This window comes from Arachis hypogaea, chromosome 19 (assembly GCF_003086295.3).
Source record: "Arachis hypogaea cultivar Tifrunner chromosome 19, arahy.Tifrunner.gnm2.J5K5, whole genome shotgun sequence".
Taxonomy (NCBI): Eukaryota; Viridiplantae; Streptophyta; class Magnoliopsida; order Fabales; family Fabaceae; genus Arachis; species Arachis hypogaea.
This window is the reverse complement of record NC_092054.1, coordinates 155,894,162-155,911,236: the sequence shown is the minus strand read 5'-3', so window position 1 is coordinate 155,911,236 and position 17,075 is coordinate 155,894,162. Positions and strand designations below refer to the sequence as shown.

The following is a 17,075-nucleotide window of genomic DNA, read 5'->3' as shown; positions in this document are numbered from 1 at the left end:
CGCCACTATAAATTTTCCACTGTGTTTGACATTCGATACAAGCGCTAAAGAAAAAGAATCAAGACTTTCCACGGTGGACTGCTAGGATTCAACATTTCAAAGTCAACTGGAGTGTAAACCACTTCAAATCATGCCTCATATATACAATTCCCCTGCCTCTGTTGTGCTTATCTATATCCATAATGGCTCCCTTTCTTATATTCAGATTACTGATTTCGTCTACGCTTCTTCTTCTTCTTGCCATGGCTGACGATGGAGAGTGTCCATCCTCTTTCCAGTGTGGGAGTTTTGGAACCATCAAGTTTCCTTTCACAGACTCACGACACCCACACTGCGGCGTGATGCCAATCCATGGCTGTGATGATCCAAATCCAGATGCCCTCAAAACCATTCAACTAACCAACACAACAACGTTTACTGTTTTATACGTGGAACCTCATACCATAACCATCAAAGATATTAATCTCTATTATTATTTGAGATCCAAAAGTTGCAAAACATTCAGCAACAACATAACTCTTCCTCGGATTCCCACCTCTCCATTAGGCTCTTTCTACATTAAATATAATATAACCCTCTTCAGATGCAACAAGTCCCTCACTCTCAACCTTCCGCGGCGTTTTCATAACTATAGAGTGTGTCCAGATTATAATATCTACTATGGCCCTCCAAATGAGGAAATTCCTAAGGGATTCCAGTGGCCAACCAATTTAACAGCATGTTCCAATATTCAGTTACCATTAAAAGATGAGTCAGATACTAGTGACCCATTTTCGTTTCTATCTGATGAGATGCAATTGGAAGTACTATTATCTGATGACTGTGCCAACTGTGTTCAGCACCAAAGTGGTCAATGTCAACTTGACACCCAAGGCAAATTCTATTGCGCCAAAAGTAAGCACTTACCACTATACACCGTTGAAAAGTATCCAAAATTAACCCATTTTTTATGGCTTGATAATAATTGTTTTTGTAACATCTTCTGCAGATAAAAGATCGGCTCAAAAGCTAGGACTAGGTAATCTACCTTCCACATAGCATTATTATTTTTCCAATTCGAGCTTGCTCCTTCATTTGACTTTTGCTAAACAGGTCCAAATTCTCTTGTGCATGTTCTTCCTGATATCTTAAATACTATATATATACCTCTCTCTCCGCTTCTTGTAGGAATTGCACTCCCGCTCTTTACTATAATTGGGTTGTTGCTGATTCTATGGCGTTGCAAAGCAAAATGCGGTATTGTTCTTTACTCAAATCCAGAACCAGAGAGTTGCAGTGTATACTTTGGGGTCCCTGTCTTCTCCTATAAGGATCTCCAAGTGGCTACAAAATATTTTGACCCTTCAAGAGTTCTTGGTGATGGAGGCTTTGGTACTGTTTACTATGGTACGTTAGAATCAATCAAATACACTCTCCTTTGCCATTCTCTACTCACTCTCCTTCGATAACGTCTAATTTCATCTCTGATTAATAACTAGGAAAACTCAAAGATGGACGTGAAGTAGCCATCAAGCACTTATACGAGCACAACTCTCGGCGATTAGAACAATTCATGAATGAAGTGAAGATCCTAACGCGTTTGCGACATGTAAATCTCGTGTCCCTCTATGGATGCACTTCATATCACAGCCATGAATTGTTGCTTGTGTATGAATACATTCCAAATGGTACTTTAGCAAGTCATCTGCACCATGGATCATCAAGATCTAGCTTTCTTCCTTGGCCTATTAGAATCAAAGTTGCCATAGAAACTGCAACTGCACTGGCTTATCTCCATGCTTCAGACATCATTCACCGCGATGTCAAGACCAACAACATTCTTCTAGACAACAGTTATTGTGTTAAGGTTGCGGATTTTGGGATGTCAAGATTATTTCCAAATGATGTGACACATGTATCCACAGCTCCACAAGGCACCCCTGGCTATCTTGATCCGGAATATCACCAATTCTATCAGCTTACGAGCAAGAGTGATGTGTATAGTTTCGGGGTTGTGCTCATTGAGCTTATATCTTCTAAGCCTGCAGTTGATATGAGTAGGCATAAGGATGAGATTAGCTTGGCGAATCTAGCCATAAACAAGATTAGAAAAGGTGCAATTGGAGAGCTTGTTGATCCTTTCCTTGGGTTTGAGTCAGACAGTGGCGTAAGAAGGGAAATAGTTATGGTGGCAGAATTGGCATTTCAGTGTTTGCAAAGGGACAGAGAATTGAGGCCCTCCATGGAAGAGGTGTTGGAGGCACTGAGGAGAACAGAGAGTGGGAAGGAAGAGGCTAAGGTTTCAGATGGCGATGTGCTTTCAGCAGAAGATGATGAAGAAGAGATGAAAGTGTTGAATGGGATGAAGGCAACACCTTCCCCTAAGGCAGTGACTGATAAGTGGGATAGTGAATCATCTATTACACCCAATATCAGTTCCCAATCAACCAACCAATCTAATGTTGATGTTCGGATTAGTTCACTTAATCAAGAAAAATGAAGTAGCGGGGTCTGATGACGATGAATTGTTGATGATAACACATAATTTTGTTAGTGAACTTTTTTAAAAAAATGCAAATCACTTGCTAATGAATTGACATGTAGTTAAAACAAATGGTTTTAAGCGGGGTGTAGTAATATTTTAGAAGTTTTTATTGAAGTTTAGACTTTAAAGTAATGAGTTGGTATGGTAGATAAGTAATTTACGAAATTTATTCATGATCAAATTATATGAATAAAATTAGGGTCCGTATGTTTACTAGCTTAATTCCATAATCATCTAAATGTAAATATAATTTATGTGTAAATAGTAAATACTGCAAGTCCCATATTTCATGATCAAATTATTGTGAAATAACTCTCGATTATCAAACTGGATTCTTAGGACTTTAGAATTTAGATGCACTTGAACCAGTTATTTAGCCTAAATAATTAGTCCAGAACAGAAGGCAACGCGTTTTGTAAAGTGTGAACTCTCATGCAGAAAATCTTGATTTGTAGCAATCAAACAAGTGTCGATATCCTCCCCAGTTCTTAATTCTTATCATTACGTAACTTCCTTGTCTGCTCTGCTCCATTTTCTTGTACACTTTCAAAATCTCCCAATAAACTATGACAATCTTTGTAAATATCATAATCAACATGGGATTACGGTACACACAAGTAAGCTTCCTAAACATACAGTTCCACACTGTTAGACGTTTTATACAAGTTTCTTCCACAAGCGCCAAACGAAGGATTAGAAAAGTGAGAGAGAAAGGGAAACAGCCTTTTGGATTGCATTTGGATAATTGGTTGGTCAAACGGAATTCTTGCGCCAAGGACTATGTTTGATTTCCAAGTCAACTGGCGTGTCAACAACTTCACAATATTCTTTCCATATATCCAGGTAATGTAATAAGTATATGCAGCACAATCCTTGCAGTTAAATGTCCTAAGAGTACCTTGCCTAGTTTCCAAATGGCTCCCCTTTTTCTGTTGAAAACTCTGATTCTGTGTGAGCTTATGTTTGTGTTTCATGTGAAAGCTGAGAGTGAAAAGTGTCCAACCTCTTTTGAGTGTGGGAAACTTGGCACCATCATGTTCCCTTTCACTGACTCAAAACGGCCTCAATGTGGCGTATTGGCCATACACGGCTGCCGTGATAACAATCCAAATGCCCAGCAAGTCGTATTAAACAACAAACCAAATGGAAGGTTTGCTGTTTTAGACATTGACTTTCATACCATAACGATAACCGATTTGGCTCTACATAAATCTTTGAAATCCCAATCGCAGACGCAGCGTTGCAAAGCCTTCAGCAATAATTTGAGTCTACCTCTGATGCCCAGCTCGCCCTTAGGTTATTCATACGCCAAATTCAATAAAACACTATTCACATGTCCTTCCAATAATCTGAGCCTTCCTGGGTCATTTTATAACTATAACAACTGCTCTAACTACCACATCTACTATGATGGCTTTCAAAGTCTCGGAGATTCTCCTGACTTACGGCGGCCAGGCCCTTTAGCAGCATGTTCCAAGATTCATTTTGCATTAAAAGACGTATCAAATGATACAGACCCCTTCTCATTTCTGTCTGATCAGATCGTGTTGGAAGTAGAATTATCCAGTGATTGTAGACACTGTATTCATCACAGAAGAGGACACTGTCAACTTGACTCCCAAGGAAACTTCCTTTGCGTCACAGGTATGTATTTATGCACATTTACACACAATTAATGTGAAATCAAAATCACACGCATGTATCTTCTGAAAATGAATCCAATTTTCTGTATTATTTCATTTCATTCTGACATTTTTTTTTTACTGTTTTGGCATTCATTGTATTCTTCCCAGATATGAGTTTGGCTATGAAGTTAGGACTGGGTACGTAAAATGTTCTTTCGACATAAGCATTTACTAATCTTGGAGGGGGAAAAACCTCATCACCCTTCTGCTTTGTAGTATTTATCCAATTAAGCCTTCATGTTTAGAGTAGATGGAAGAGTAATAATAATCCAGTTATATTGACTTATTAACAGGTTCAAATTACTCTTTGCAGGTATTGGAATCTCGGTAATAATTATAATCGGCGTGTTGCTGATTATATGGAGTAGGAAAGCCAGATGCGGTGTTGGTTTGTCCCCAAATACAGAACCAGAGAGCTGCAGTGTCTTCTTTGGGATCCCTGTCTTCTCCTATAAGGATCTTGAACTCGCAACAAAATATTTTGATCGTTCCAGAGTACTTGGTGATGGAGGCTTTGGCACTGTTTACTATGGTATGTTATTAGCATCACACAATCACCTTTCTTTATCTCAATGCACTATAATTGATTTCTTGACTCTATACTTTCGCATATAACAAATGTTAGGAAAACTAAAAGATGGACGTGAAGTTGCCATCAAGCGCCTATACGAGAACAACTATAGGCGTGTAGAACAATTCATGAATGAAGTTAAGATCTTAACTCGCTTGCGACATGCAAATCTTGTGTCCCTCTATGGCTGCACTTCACGTCACAGCCATGAGCTCCTGCTTGTTTATGAATTCATTTCAAACGGCACAGTAGCTAGTCATCTCCATGGTGGATCAGCAAGGCCTGCCTTTCTGCCTTGGCATATCCGAATGAAAGTTGCCATAGAGACTGCAACAGCATTGGCATATCTCCATGCTTCAGACATCATTCACCGCGATGTGAAGACCAACAACATTCTCCTGGACAACAACTTTTGTGTTAAGGTTGCAGATTTCGGGATGTCAAGACTGTTCCCGAATGACGTCACACATGTATCCACAGCTCCACAAGGCACCCCTGGCTATCTTGATCCAGAATATCACCAATTCTACCAGCTAACAAGCAAGAGTGATGTGTATAGTTTCGGAGTTGTGCTCATTGAGTTAATATCATCCATGCCAGCAATTGATATGAGAAGGCATAAGGATGAGATTAGCTTGGCAAATCTAGCCACAAACAAGATTAGCAAAGGTGCAATTGCAGAGTTGGTTGATCCTTCCCTTGGTTTTGAGTCAGATAGTGATGTTAGAAGGGGAGTAAATTTGGTAGCTGAATTGGCATTTCAGTGTTTACAAAGGGACAGGGACTTGAGGCCCTCAATGGATGCGGTGTTGGAGGCACTGAAGAGAACAGAGAGTAAAAAGGAAGAGGCTGAGGTGTCACATGGTGATGCGCATTCAGCAGCAGATCATGAAGAAATGAAAGTGTTGAATCAAATGAATGCAACACCTTCATCTTCTCCAACGGCAGTGACTGATAAGTGGGATAGTGAATCTACTACTACACCACCTAGTGTCACTGCTCAATCACGTATTCAATCTAAAAATAGGATCCTATTTTATAGAAGTTCTTAAATGAATTTTATAGTTGGAAGTATTTGTCATTAGCTCTATCTACCATTAACGGTTTAGTGTTTGTAATTAGCTATTTAAGCTCTAAGGCATTGTCATAAGATTATACAAGATTTTTCAATGAGTCACCCAAGAAGATTAATTCTAGTATTCTACAATCTACATACCCTATCACCTACATCATAAAGTCCCTATATTATTATCCCCTGCTCCAAACCTTCCTACTTTGCTGAATTCCAGTTGCTGTTGTTCGAGCCAATGACCAATTTAATGAGTAGAATATTAAATTTATTTTTGTAGTTATCATTCTTTCTTAATTTTAGAGTTAATTAGCATTGTTCATATATCAACTGGATGATAAGTCTTTACATTTGAGTAAAATTGCAGTCCAAGTCAACTAGTCGTTTTTAGTAATTTTCAACCATAATTATGAGGATAAGTTCGTTCATCGTTGCCACTAATTATGATGATAGTCGGTTTTGCATGCATTTTTTCCCCAACTGTTGCTCTCTGTTTGCCGTGTGTTCTGCGGGTTCAGCAAGTTAACAGGAAAAAAAACTAATAATAATAATAATAATAATTACAGTAAAGAAAATGAAGTCAACTGAAGAGAGTCAAGTTTCAATTAGGAGGCGCCGGTAATGATGATTTAAGGAAAGAAAGAGACCAGTTCAAAGTCAAGTAGCGTATCCATTAGTTTTGAAAATACTGTGATCTGTTTTGTGAAGAAGAAAGCGAGGAAATATTCTGAGAAGTTGTTGGTCTTTAAAACTCACGGTGTTTGGTATTTTGCATTACAATTTGAGGATGGTACTAATTTATGTTTTGCGGTTCTTTTTGGTTTCACATCTACTCCTCAACTGGGGTGTGAATGGGGACCGTGAAGAGTGTCCAGACTCGTTTGATTGTGGAAGTCTCGGCTCGTTTCACTTCCCTTTAACCACCGCAGAACGCCCTGATTGTGGTGCACTGGCCATCCATGGTTGCGATGATCATAAGCAACAGTCCCAGTACTTACTCATTGGAGGTGAAAAGTTTCCAGTTACACGGATTGGGAAGAAAAGTTTGTTCACTTCCAATCTTGTTTACGTTATTGACAATCATCTCTCCCAATATTTGGAATCAGGGAGCTGTAACGCCTTTACCCATAATATTACACTCCCTTCCGTCTCTCCTCTCATTGGTTTCTTCACTATCAGTAACAACGTTACTTTGTTCAAATGCAAGAGCAATCTCAACGTCAGCACGCCGCAAACTTACTTTAAAAATTCTACAAGCTGTGACTACGACATCGTTTTCGGCCCTCCTAATTCAGATGATGATGCATCTGTGTCCACGCACCCTTCCATTGCAGGATGCTCAAGTGTTGAGCTTCCCGCAGTGTATGGCCTTCCAATATCTGCAAACCCATTTGCGTTCTTAACTGCAGAAATTCCCATCCACTTCAATCCATCAGTTAAATGTGCCCAGTGTCGTCATGACACAAGGGTTCCGCATGGCCAATGTTTCCTTGACAGGGAAGGAAAACCTTACTGCGCTACAAGGTACGTTTCCATGCACCAATTGGCATAGTAGAAACTCAAGTGTAGTTAACTTCATGTAAAGTTAATAGTTGAGAGTCGTTAAATAATTTGAGAGGTTTGACTAAATTATCATCTAACAGCTCCTTATTATCCATTAACTTCACATGAAGTTAACGACACCTGAGTTTCTATCTTCCAAATTTAGTAAATAGGTCTTTTGCACGTCTGAAACAGTTCCCTATTTTACTTGCGCAGGAAGGACAAAAAAGGGACTCGGATGCTTGCACTCGCACTAGGTAATTTACATATTTTAATATCAAACATCTAACAGAGAGTAATTTCTACAAGGTTTTAGTAGAAGAATAACACATTCTTTTATATAGGAACCTAGCAAGTTTTTGAAACGTTTACCACGTTAGTTTAAACACCCTGCCCATAAATTAATTTTGTGTTTATGTGAACAAAAATGTAAGTCCATGGATGTCAACTACTAACTAAAATTGATGAAAATCCGCAGGTTTAGGTCTTGGACCTTGGATCATATTTGGGTTGATCCTCATTTTAAAAAACCACAAACGGAAGCAGAGTACCGCACACGTCCAACTCCAATCAACAATGGCTTCTGCTGATTCCAGCCATAGTCCTGATGTACAGACTGACAGGATCTTCTTTGGGGTGCCAATATACTCTTATAAGGAGCTTCAAGAAGCAACCAACAACTTTGACAACACCAGAAAACTCGGAGATGGAGGCTTTGGCACTGTTTACTATGGTCAGCAACCACATTCCAAATTCTACTAAATATATTCACCATTCAATGTTATTGATTGACTTGAGCATTGATCCTTGAAAAAAACCAGGAAAACTTGAAGATGGAAGAGAAGTTGCAGTCAAACACCTATTTGATCACAACTACAGGAGAGTGGAGCAGTTTATGAATGAGATTGAGATCCTCACTCGAATGCGCCACAGAAATCTTGTGTCCCTGTATGGCTGCACTTCACGTCACAGCCGTGAGCTACTTCTTGTGTATGAATACATTCCAAATGGCACGGTTGCTTCTCATCTCCATGGTACTTTAGCAAGGGCCGGTTTACTCACTTGGCCTATTCGAATGCAAATCGCCATAGACACTGCTACTGCATTGGCATTTCTCCATATTTCAGATATCATCCACCGTGATGTCAAAACCAACAACATTCTACTTGACATTGATTTTTCAGTTAAGGTAGCAGACTTTGGTCTTTCAAGACTGTTTCCAAACAATGTCACCCATGTCTCCACGGCTCCACAAGGAAGTCCAGGTTACCTTGACCCTGAATATTTTCAGTGCTACCAACTTACAGCCAAGAGTGATGTATATAGTTTCGGGGTTGTGCTCATGGAGCTGATATCATCTATGCCAGCAGTTGATCATACCAGGGAAAGAGATGAAATTAGCTTGGCGAATCTAGCTGCAAAGAAGATTCAGAAGGGTGCATTGAGTGAGCTGGTGGACCCATCTCTTGGTTTTGATACAAACCAAGAAGTTAAAAGGAAGATAACTATGGTGGCAGAATTGGCTTTCCAGTGTGTGCAAGTGGACAAAGAGCTAAGACCTTCTATGGATGGAGTTGTAAATGCACTCAAGAAAATTGGGAGTGCGAATTCTGAGCCTGAGCATGTAGAGAAAGGAGATGATAGTGCTGTGATCTCTCACAGCGAAGAATTAAATGGGTCGCAGGATTGGAATCAAGTTAGATTCTTAGTGAGAGAGAAGCTAAGGTCTTCACCAAACTCCTTGACTGAGAAATGGTCAAGTGAATCTACTACGCCTAATGCCAGTGCTTAATCACTCTTTTCTTGGGTAGTTCGAAAGAAATGCTTCATCACTTTTTTCTAGTAAAAATGTTGTTTTAGTTATATTTTTGGTAATCTTATTTTACCATATAAACTTATGCAAGTTCAGACCGAACGTATTTTTCTCCCTACAGTGCAATGCAAACTCTTTATACAAAATTACACAGAAAGGGCACGAGGCTATTATAATACTACTGTAATGAGGCTATACTTTTCCTAGTTTATATTCATTACTAAGATATCAGGCTAATTTTTTTTTGTTATGGAAGTAAAAGTTGTGATATACTTTAACATGGTAATTTTTTGTGTTTTTTAAAACTGTGGAAGTACACAAATTCCTGGCACCGATTTCTGTACTTAAAATTTTTTAATTTTTTTTTAACACAAATCCCTGGCACCGATTTGTGTACCCTACACAAATCCCTGGTACCGATTTGTGTACCTCTCACAAATCGGTCGGTCCGATTTCTGCTTCTCTAGTTAAACGATCCCACATTTAAGTATAACACCCCAAAAATCCACATTTAAGAAAAACACCACTACCACTCCAATATTAAAAATAAAAAATTCAAGATATCACTCATTGCACTCAAAATGACCTGGTGAATATGACAAACCAGAGCTAAAACTATACAAGTTTAAATTTAAATATTCAATTGTAATTCTTCTTACAAAAAGCCAACATAAATCAACGCATGAGTGATTAAACATTTCTATGCTTTGCGTACATAATAAGAAAGACTTTTTTAACCAAACAAAATGAGTTATTACAACATACAGCGTGATTAATGTGAAAGAAAAGGATGAGCTGTGGGGTTATAAAGCGGAAGATAAGAGCATCAAGTCACAAATAGAAATGTTGTTTTGATTGTTAAACAAGTAGAGTATTACTTTCTTGTCTTTATAGAAAGAAAGGCATTGGTAAATGTGGTCATTGACTCATTGGTCAGGAGTGACGACACTTTTTCTCCTTTGAAACAAAAAAGGAAAAGCAATGGCAAATGGCAATGAATGTGTTTGGTGTTTCCATTCCCAAAAGAGATCCCATGCTTCTTCCTGTTCGAATTCAAACTCACTTAACCCATCCATCATCAATATGTCCCCTTAACCACTTCATTTAAATACGATTCGCATATTTTTCACAAACAAACACACTCACTGAACATGGCCGCTCTCCACAAATTCAAGCTCTTCGCGTCGCATTGCGGCGTTGCACAGAGCCCAACCCAAAGCCCAAGAGCCAGCCCACTAGTTCAGCTCCGTCGCCCCAAGACCACCTTGCGCACGCTGCTGAGCCTGAGCCTGAGCCGGTCACCTCGGCCGCAAGAGCCACCGCTTCTGCAGGACCACGTGTCATTGGAAAAGCAGAGCAAGGATCTGATGATGCGGAGGCACTCGCTTAAGGATCTGTTCGTGTCTTCGCCGCCTAGAGAGGAGGCAGACCGTGCCACTGCTGCTACATTGTTGGGCTCAGTGGGTGTTGGGAGTATGGGCCTTAGTGGGCCAGGCCCATGGAGGGATGGGCCTGGATCGAGCAGCTCTGTATGGAGGGGTTTCCGTTGCAGGTCGTTACTGAAAAGGAAGGCTAATTGGCGGCCTCTGCTGCTCACCATTCCCGAGGACGACGCATAGTGATTCCCAGTTTTCCGATTTCCATTCCACCAACTCGGTGCATGCATTGTCATTTCCTTTTGTATCTTCGTCTCCATTTTTTGTTCTCAAATCCTGTTCTATCCGATATATATCACAATGAATTTCACCTCAATTTTAATTTCTAGATATGCGCAACGAATCCGGTATTGGTGTCCATATGTATAATTATTTTGGGTTTTTAACTTTTTATACTTGTGATATGAGAAATCATCATACTTTCACTTGAATATATCAAATCACATGGCAGGTAAGTTTATGTAGATTAATTAAATAAATATTTATAAATCTAAACTATTGGTCTAAATATAATTAGTTGAAGTGTTAACTGTATTGTGGAAAAGATTGGTCCTCATTATTTTGTTTAGAAGAAGAAACATGCATGCAATATTATTAAATTCGATCTGATAAAAGAGACGTGTAACACGTAATGAGTGGGGAGAGTAGAAGCATCGTTTTCTTGAAGCATGAACAATCAATGTCAATCAAAGGCGAAAGGTAGAGACAACGCATGCTTTTGGAAATATCTACAACCGGCCAATGGCTTTGGTTAGCGTTGCTTTATTCAGTCCAAAATTTTGAAGAGGGAAAAAAAATCTCGAATGGGCATAAGTAGGTTAGGAGGAAATTAGACATACACATGGTTCTTGATCAGCTATATACACTTAATAAGATTATCGTTACTCACACTCTATATTCTTGCAGTGCAAATAAGATGCTACACTTTAATTTGATTTATAATATCTTGTATATATAGGTGCGTATACCGAAAGGTGGCATATAGATGCTCAAATTGGCACTAACAAAATGTTTTGTTCATCCTTGTTGCTGCAGCAAGAAATCTAGATCTGCCTTAATTAATTTCGATATAGCTAATTAGTTAATACATTAATTCTTTTATTTAAGGTAGGTACACAAATAATCCTTTTGGGTATGATGAGTTGGCGCGTAGCTGGCTTTAATTGGCTTTTTTCAGTTTCAGTAATGGCCCGAAACAAATGATGACAATTCTAACGAGGATCCTTCAAAAGATCGACATGCACTTATCAGTGGACGTATATATGGCCTACTGCCGTGTCATTCCACAAAGATGAAAAAGCTGTTGAATACAATGGATATATATACTAGACATCAAACATCGATATATAAAAAAATAAAGAAAAAAGTCATACATGAAATTCCTCCAGATCCTCCCTGCAGTTTGTCCCCATTTCATGATAACTTAGCTGAATGCATAGCATCTTATTCATAAATATAAAACCAAAGAATACGTTTATATTGTATAGCATAATAGCCAAATTCTATCAATACTTGTTCACTCCTAACGACAAACAGCATTGTCCAATTCTATTTGTCCTATCCTTGTATCTCCCGCTATTCAAATCAGTTTAAAATATCACTTGGACTAGCTAGGTAGGTCCAGCTTGACCATTAGCCATTTATAGCATTCACATCTTAATTACAACTGCTTTACTTTATATTTTATTTTATTTTTTTGAACTGTTAGATCTAGTGCAATTCAGTCAACAAAAAGGACTTGACCATTTAGAATCAACCTCATCTCAAAACTGATTCGGAATTTAAATCTCAATAAAACCCTAGAATTTCTCACTTTTGAGTTTTGATCCACGTATTGATTACGAGTGTCTTTATAAATCTTTCTACTAAAGGAATTTCATCGCCAAGAAGGGCATGTTTGGCCTAATTTTCTACCTACGAAATAGGGAAAATTATTCTAAAGACCGTTAAGAAGATTTAATTATTAAAAAGAACCTTTAATACTAAATTTATTAAAAAAGACTAAATTTTTTTATAATATTTAAGAAGAAGAACCAAATTTTTTTATAAGGAGACTTTAATTATTTATTTATTTATTTTTTAAAATCTTTAATATATGCTGTTTAATTCTCAACACTATATAGATATATATGAATATTCACTTGGGATTAATTAGTTAATTAATTTAGGAAAAATTATTCTAAAAGATCGTTAGGAGATTTAATTATTAAAAAAGATCTTTAATATTAAAATTATTAACAACGACCAAATCTTTTTATAATATTTATAATATTTAAGAAAAAAGACCAAATCTTTTTGTAAAAAGACAAATATATCTTTAATTATTTTTTATTTATTTTTTACTTTTTTTTATAATTTTTATATTAACCATTTTTATTTTTTCTAAGATTTTAGTAATTTTTATTATTTATTTATTTATTTTTTCTGATCTTTTGTCTTTTTTTTTCGTTGAATAAAAATCACAAAAATAAATAAATAAATAAATAATAAAAATTATTAAAATTTAAAAAAAAATAAAATTTATCAACATAAAGATTATAAAAAATAAATAAAAAAAATAATTAAAAATATATTTATCTTTTTATAAAAAAAATTTGTTTTTTTTAAATATTATAAAAATATTTAATCTTTTTTAATAATTTTAATATTAAAAATTCTTTTTAATAATTAAATCTTCCTAACCGTACTTTAAAATAATTTTTTCTAAGAAATATTTGTATCATCACACTAAACAATAATTGAACATAATATGTCTTGTTGGTGGGGATTATTATTATGATATTTCTGTCTGACAACAGAACCTTATACTCACATAACACTGGTTCAGAATCAAGAAACTAAGGTGACACTTTCGATGGGATTGGTTCACTAGTTCACCTCAGATTACCTTGTTCACATGGATATGCTTTTTAAATTATTTATATCGATCGATAGGATCAAACTGGAGCAAGAAGTGATTTTCTGTCCCCTGGCCCCTGGGTTATGCAAATTGTCCTCTCACTCAGGGCCCATAATACGGCCCATACCCTAAATCCGCTCACTCATGCGCTTACCAAGGATATATTTTGCCAACACCAAAAAAAGAAGATATTTTGCTTTTAATTTGCTCAAAAAATGAAAATTAATCCAACTTGGCCTAGGAAGGATCAGGATTGAGCACTCAGGTTGGCGAATTTTGACAATGGTTAATAGTGTACCACTTGGAGAACGTGCCACCCTTCTTCCAATTTTGGGCACACAGATTTTATTTTATTAGTGTTAAGTAAACCACCATGAATGATTATTGTTAGCATACTCCAAAAAGAAAAGATAGAGTCTGAGATTCATGAATGATTGAGTATACATTATTGTTAGAATAAAATTAAGGCAATTTTCATGCATCTACTTTTTTATTGTTAGAATACCTAAATCATATTGTTAATTAATAAATATATATCCATACAAGAATATCTCCTTTATTTGTTATATACAATTATACACAATTATTGGTACTATATTTCTCTTGTCTCACTTGCTCATTGATTTTTCCAATCATGCCTTAAAATTTACTGCGTGCCCCGGCCACATGTTTTGTGAGATTCTGAGAAAAGATAATTCCCTTTGGTTATTTCATGTCAAGAAAATATAACATAATTCGACCTCAATAATTATTTGTACGTGAAAAAAAAATTACAAACTCATGATAAGTAAAATAATGAATTAATAATGAATACATGCATGCATCATATGACAGAACCATGGCCAAATTAAGGGGGGTAGCTATATTTAATTGGTTAAAATTCACAACATATACTACTAGTGTTGCACATGATGCTACAACACAAAAACAGCGCCTGAGAAACCCAACTTGGCCAGTTGTTGCTTTAGGAAAATTGGATAACCATTTATAAATAAATACACACAACACAACACAACACAACACACACAGCAATCTCAGGTCACTTTCAAACTTTGCATATAGAACTCCCAAACGACACTTCTTTTTCCTCCCAACTACTAATTTTAATCAGAAAACTCTATCCATCGGCCAAGAAATGCAACAATATTAAATGCTTCCTTCATTTTCATCCCCAGTTGGTGGCATCATAGCAGCCACATAATTTATATACTATATATATGTCCCACTATACTGCACCTGCTAGCTAGCTGCATCCACAATTCCACATAGAGATAAGAAGGACTACTCTGAGGTATTCATGCATATCCGGTGACCTAGCTATAATAATTCTAATATAAACAGTTAATTATTCCTGATATGAAAACTCAGACGAATGACAGCGCATAATGGTAACTGATAAACATCAGACATGAGATCTTTACTTGCAACGTGTTTATAACCATTATTATGCCTAATTCTAACCAATTACAAGCATATATTCATGCTAATTTTTCATTTTCAAAAAGGGTGCAGTAGTTGCTCTGTCTTTGTGACAAAAACTGAAAAGTGCTAATGACCTACTACTATTTCGGTTGATGGATACTTCTCTTTTCTAAGTTCTAAATATAATAAGTTTTTAATTTATTTACATTGTTAAGGAACTACACAGTTAAAAGTAATATAATCTGTCACATTGAAAGTAAATTCTAACCATAGAGGAATTTTATTTATTTAATGAGTAAAGTATCGTTTTTTTCCCTAACGTTTGGGGTAAGTTCTAAAGTTATCCCTAACGTTTCAATCGTCCTATTTAAGTTCTTAACGTTTTAAAATTTACTCAATGTTGTCCTGTCGTTAGGGATCCATTAACAGAATTGACGGCATGACAAAATTAAAACGATTTTGAAACGTTAGGGACAAAAACGATACATAAAATAAATTTTAATTTAATTTTATCTTTCAATAATATTAATTTTGTACTGTACATAGTATTCAATTATTTTTTAATTACATCTAAATAATTTACACTTAATCACATTACTTCCATTTTAAATAAATTTATTTTTTTATAATTTTAAAAAATTTTGATACATTAGAGACAAAAGATATAATTTATATTTTATTGTATATATATTATTTTTTTCTTTTATTGTATATATATTATTTTTTTCTTTTCTTAAAGTTTATATACTAGTCATTTTACAAACATTTCATGATAACTAAAAATTTTTAAGAGTAAAATTATATAAAAAAATAAATTTATTTAAAATGGAAGTAACGTGATTAAGTGTAATTTATTTAGATGTAATTAAAAAATAATTAAATACTATCTACAGTACAAAATTAATATTACTGAAGGATAAAATTAAAATTTATTTTTATGTATCATTTTTGTCCCCAATATTTTCGTCCTATTTAAGTCCCTAACGTTTCAAAATCGTCTCAATTTTGTCCCGCCGTCAATTCTGTTAACAGATCCTAACAGCAGGATAACATTGAGTCAATTTTAAAACGTTAGAGACTTAAATAGGACAATTGAAACGTTAGGGACAACTTTGAGACTTACCCCAAACGTTGGGGACAAAAACGATACTTTACTCTTATTTAATTATTATACTGCTTGGAAACTTGTGATAATATACCTTCACCTCGAGATTGAATATAGATGAAGAATTTTTAAAAATTACTTTAATTTCTTCGGAAGTGAGATTAAGGAATAATTTATCCTCCAAAGCTTCCCTTACTTTGCATTACAAGTGCAATGAGAAGTCACCATGTTCTTTAGACTTTAGTTGTTTACTAACAGACAAAATAGGGTGGCCTATTTTAATGAAAGACTATATATTTAGATCTACTATACTATAACTGGCGTAGTAGTAATTAATATCTTATAGATGGTAAGAGTATAGTTATCATCTAACCGAGAATATTGATGATTAAACTTTGACTATATATATGGAGCATCGGATACCTAAGTAACTAAAATAATTAATTATTAATAGAATGCACATAAGGCTATCTATCTGTATCTATATCTAATTATCTATAGTAGAATATAGTTGGAGGAGTAATGATACAACCACGTGGTTCTTGGTCCTTATATTTGTCCTGAACCGCGCATGAGCTTAGCTTCTTCCTCAAAATCATAAAAATATATATACACAAGATGATTAGTATTATAATGCTACCAATCTCTTACCACGGTTAATTTATTTCAAGGTTTATTACTCTGGAAAGCAATGGATACAGCTCGAAATGAGGCATATGTACAAATAAAATTTCTTTATTTCTTCGTGCTCCTCCCACTATGATAATATATTGATTGGGATTGTGAAACATGTTGGTATGTTACGAGGGTTTAACCCCATTTGCCAACAATAATATTATTGTTCGTGCAAGTAAGATGCTGATCCCCTAATAATAATTCATATATCAACGACCAATTTATAATCATTTTTTTTTAAACAAAAAACTCAACACAACAAGGTAGAGTAGTTAGAAAGTACAAAATTACTAGGTAACGAAAAAGAAAATTAAACTATAGTCATCTTTGGCAT

At 35.7% G+C, this 17,075-nt stretch overlaps 4 protein-coding genes across 7 annotated transcripts; all 4 read left to right on the top strand.

Annotated features, from left to right (window-relative positions):
- Nucleotides 1-179: 179 nt before the first annotated feature.
- On the top strand, nucleotides 180-2,681 carry LOC112779453 (LEAF RUST 10 DISEASE-RESISTANCE LOCUS RECEPTOR-LIKE PROTEIN KINASE-like 1.1). Its single transcript, XM_025823726.3, has 4 exons — nucleotides 180-894; nucleotides 989-1,018; nucleotides 1,168-1,386; nucleotides 1,479-2,681. The coding sequence occupies exons 1-4, from the start codon at nucleotides 183-185 to the stop codon at nucleotides 2,477-2,479; spliced, it is 1,962 nt and encodes a 653-aa protein (XP_025679511.2). The 5' UTR covers nucleotides 180-182; the 3' UTR covers nucleotides 2,480-2,681.
- A 526-nt stretch (nucleotides 2,682-3,207) lies between these two features.
- LOC112779452 (LEAF RUST 10 DISEASE-RESISTANCE LOCUS RECEPTOR-LIKE PROTEIN KINASE-like 1.1) lies at nucleotides 3,208-5,979 on the top strand. 4 transcript variants are annotated; one of them, XM_025823725.3, is made up of 5 exons: nucleotides 3,209-3,367; nucleotides 4,066-4,168; nucleotides 4,318-4,347; nucleotides 4,523-4,741; nucleotides 4,835-5,979. In XM_025823725.3, the coding sequence occupies exons 1-5, from the start codon at nucleotides 3,305-3,307 to the stop codon at nucleotides 5,830-5,832; spliced, it is 1,413 nt and encodes a 470-aa protein (XP_025679510.1). In that variant the 5' UTR covers nucleotides 3,209-3,304; the 3' UTR covers nucleotides 5,833-5,979. The 4 variants fall into 4 exon arrangements, with proteins under 4 accessions (XP_072083540.1, XP_025679510.1, XP_025679508.1 ...); XM_072227439.1 differs by lacking the exon at nucleotides 4,318-4,347 and having other exon boundaries at nucleotides 3,208-3,367; XM_025823723.3 differs by lacking the exon at nucleotides 3,209-3,367 and having other exon boundaries at nucleotides 3,374-4,168.
- Nucleotides 5,980-6,209: 230 nt separating this feature from the next.
- On the top strand, nucleotides 6,210-9,361 carry LOC112780045 (LEAF RUST 10 DISEASE-RESISTANCE LOCUS RECEPTOR-LIKE PROTEIN KINASE-like 1.1). The gene is made up of 4 exons (XM_025824392.2): nucleotides 6,210-7,373; nucleotides 7,608-7,648; nucleotides 7,870-8,124; nucleotides 8,213-9,361. Exons 1-4 carry the CDS (start codon nucleotides 6,637-6,639, stop codon nucleotides 9,181-9,183), a joined length of 2,004 nt encoding a protein of 667 aa, XP_025680177.1. The 5' UTR covers nucleotides 6,210-6,636; the 3' UTR covers nucleotides 9,184-9,361.
- A 994-nt stretch (nucleotides 9,362-10,355) lies between these two features.
- LOC112779730 (uncharacterized) lies at nucleotides 10,356-10,823 on the top strand. Its single transcript, XM_025824066.3, has one exon. It carries the CDS (start codon nucleotides 10,356-10,358, stop codon nucleotides 10,821-10,823), a length of 468 nt encoding a protein of 155 aa, XP_025679851.1.
- Nucleotides 10,824-17,075: the final 6,252 nt, after the last annotated feature.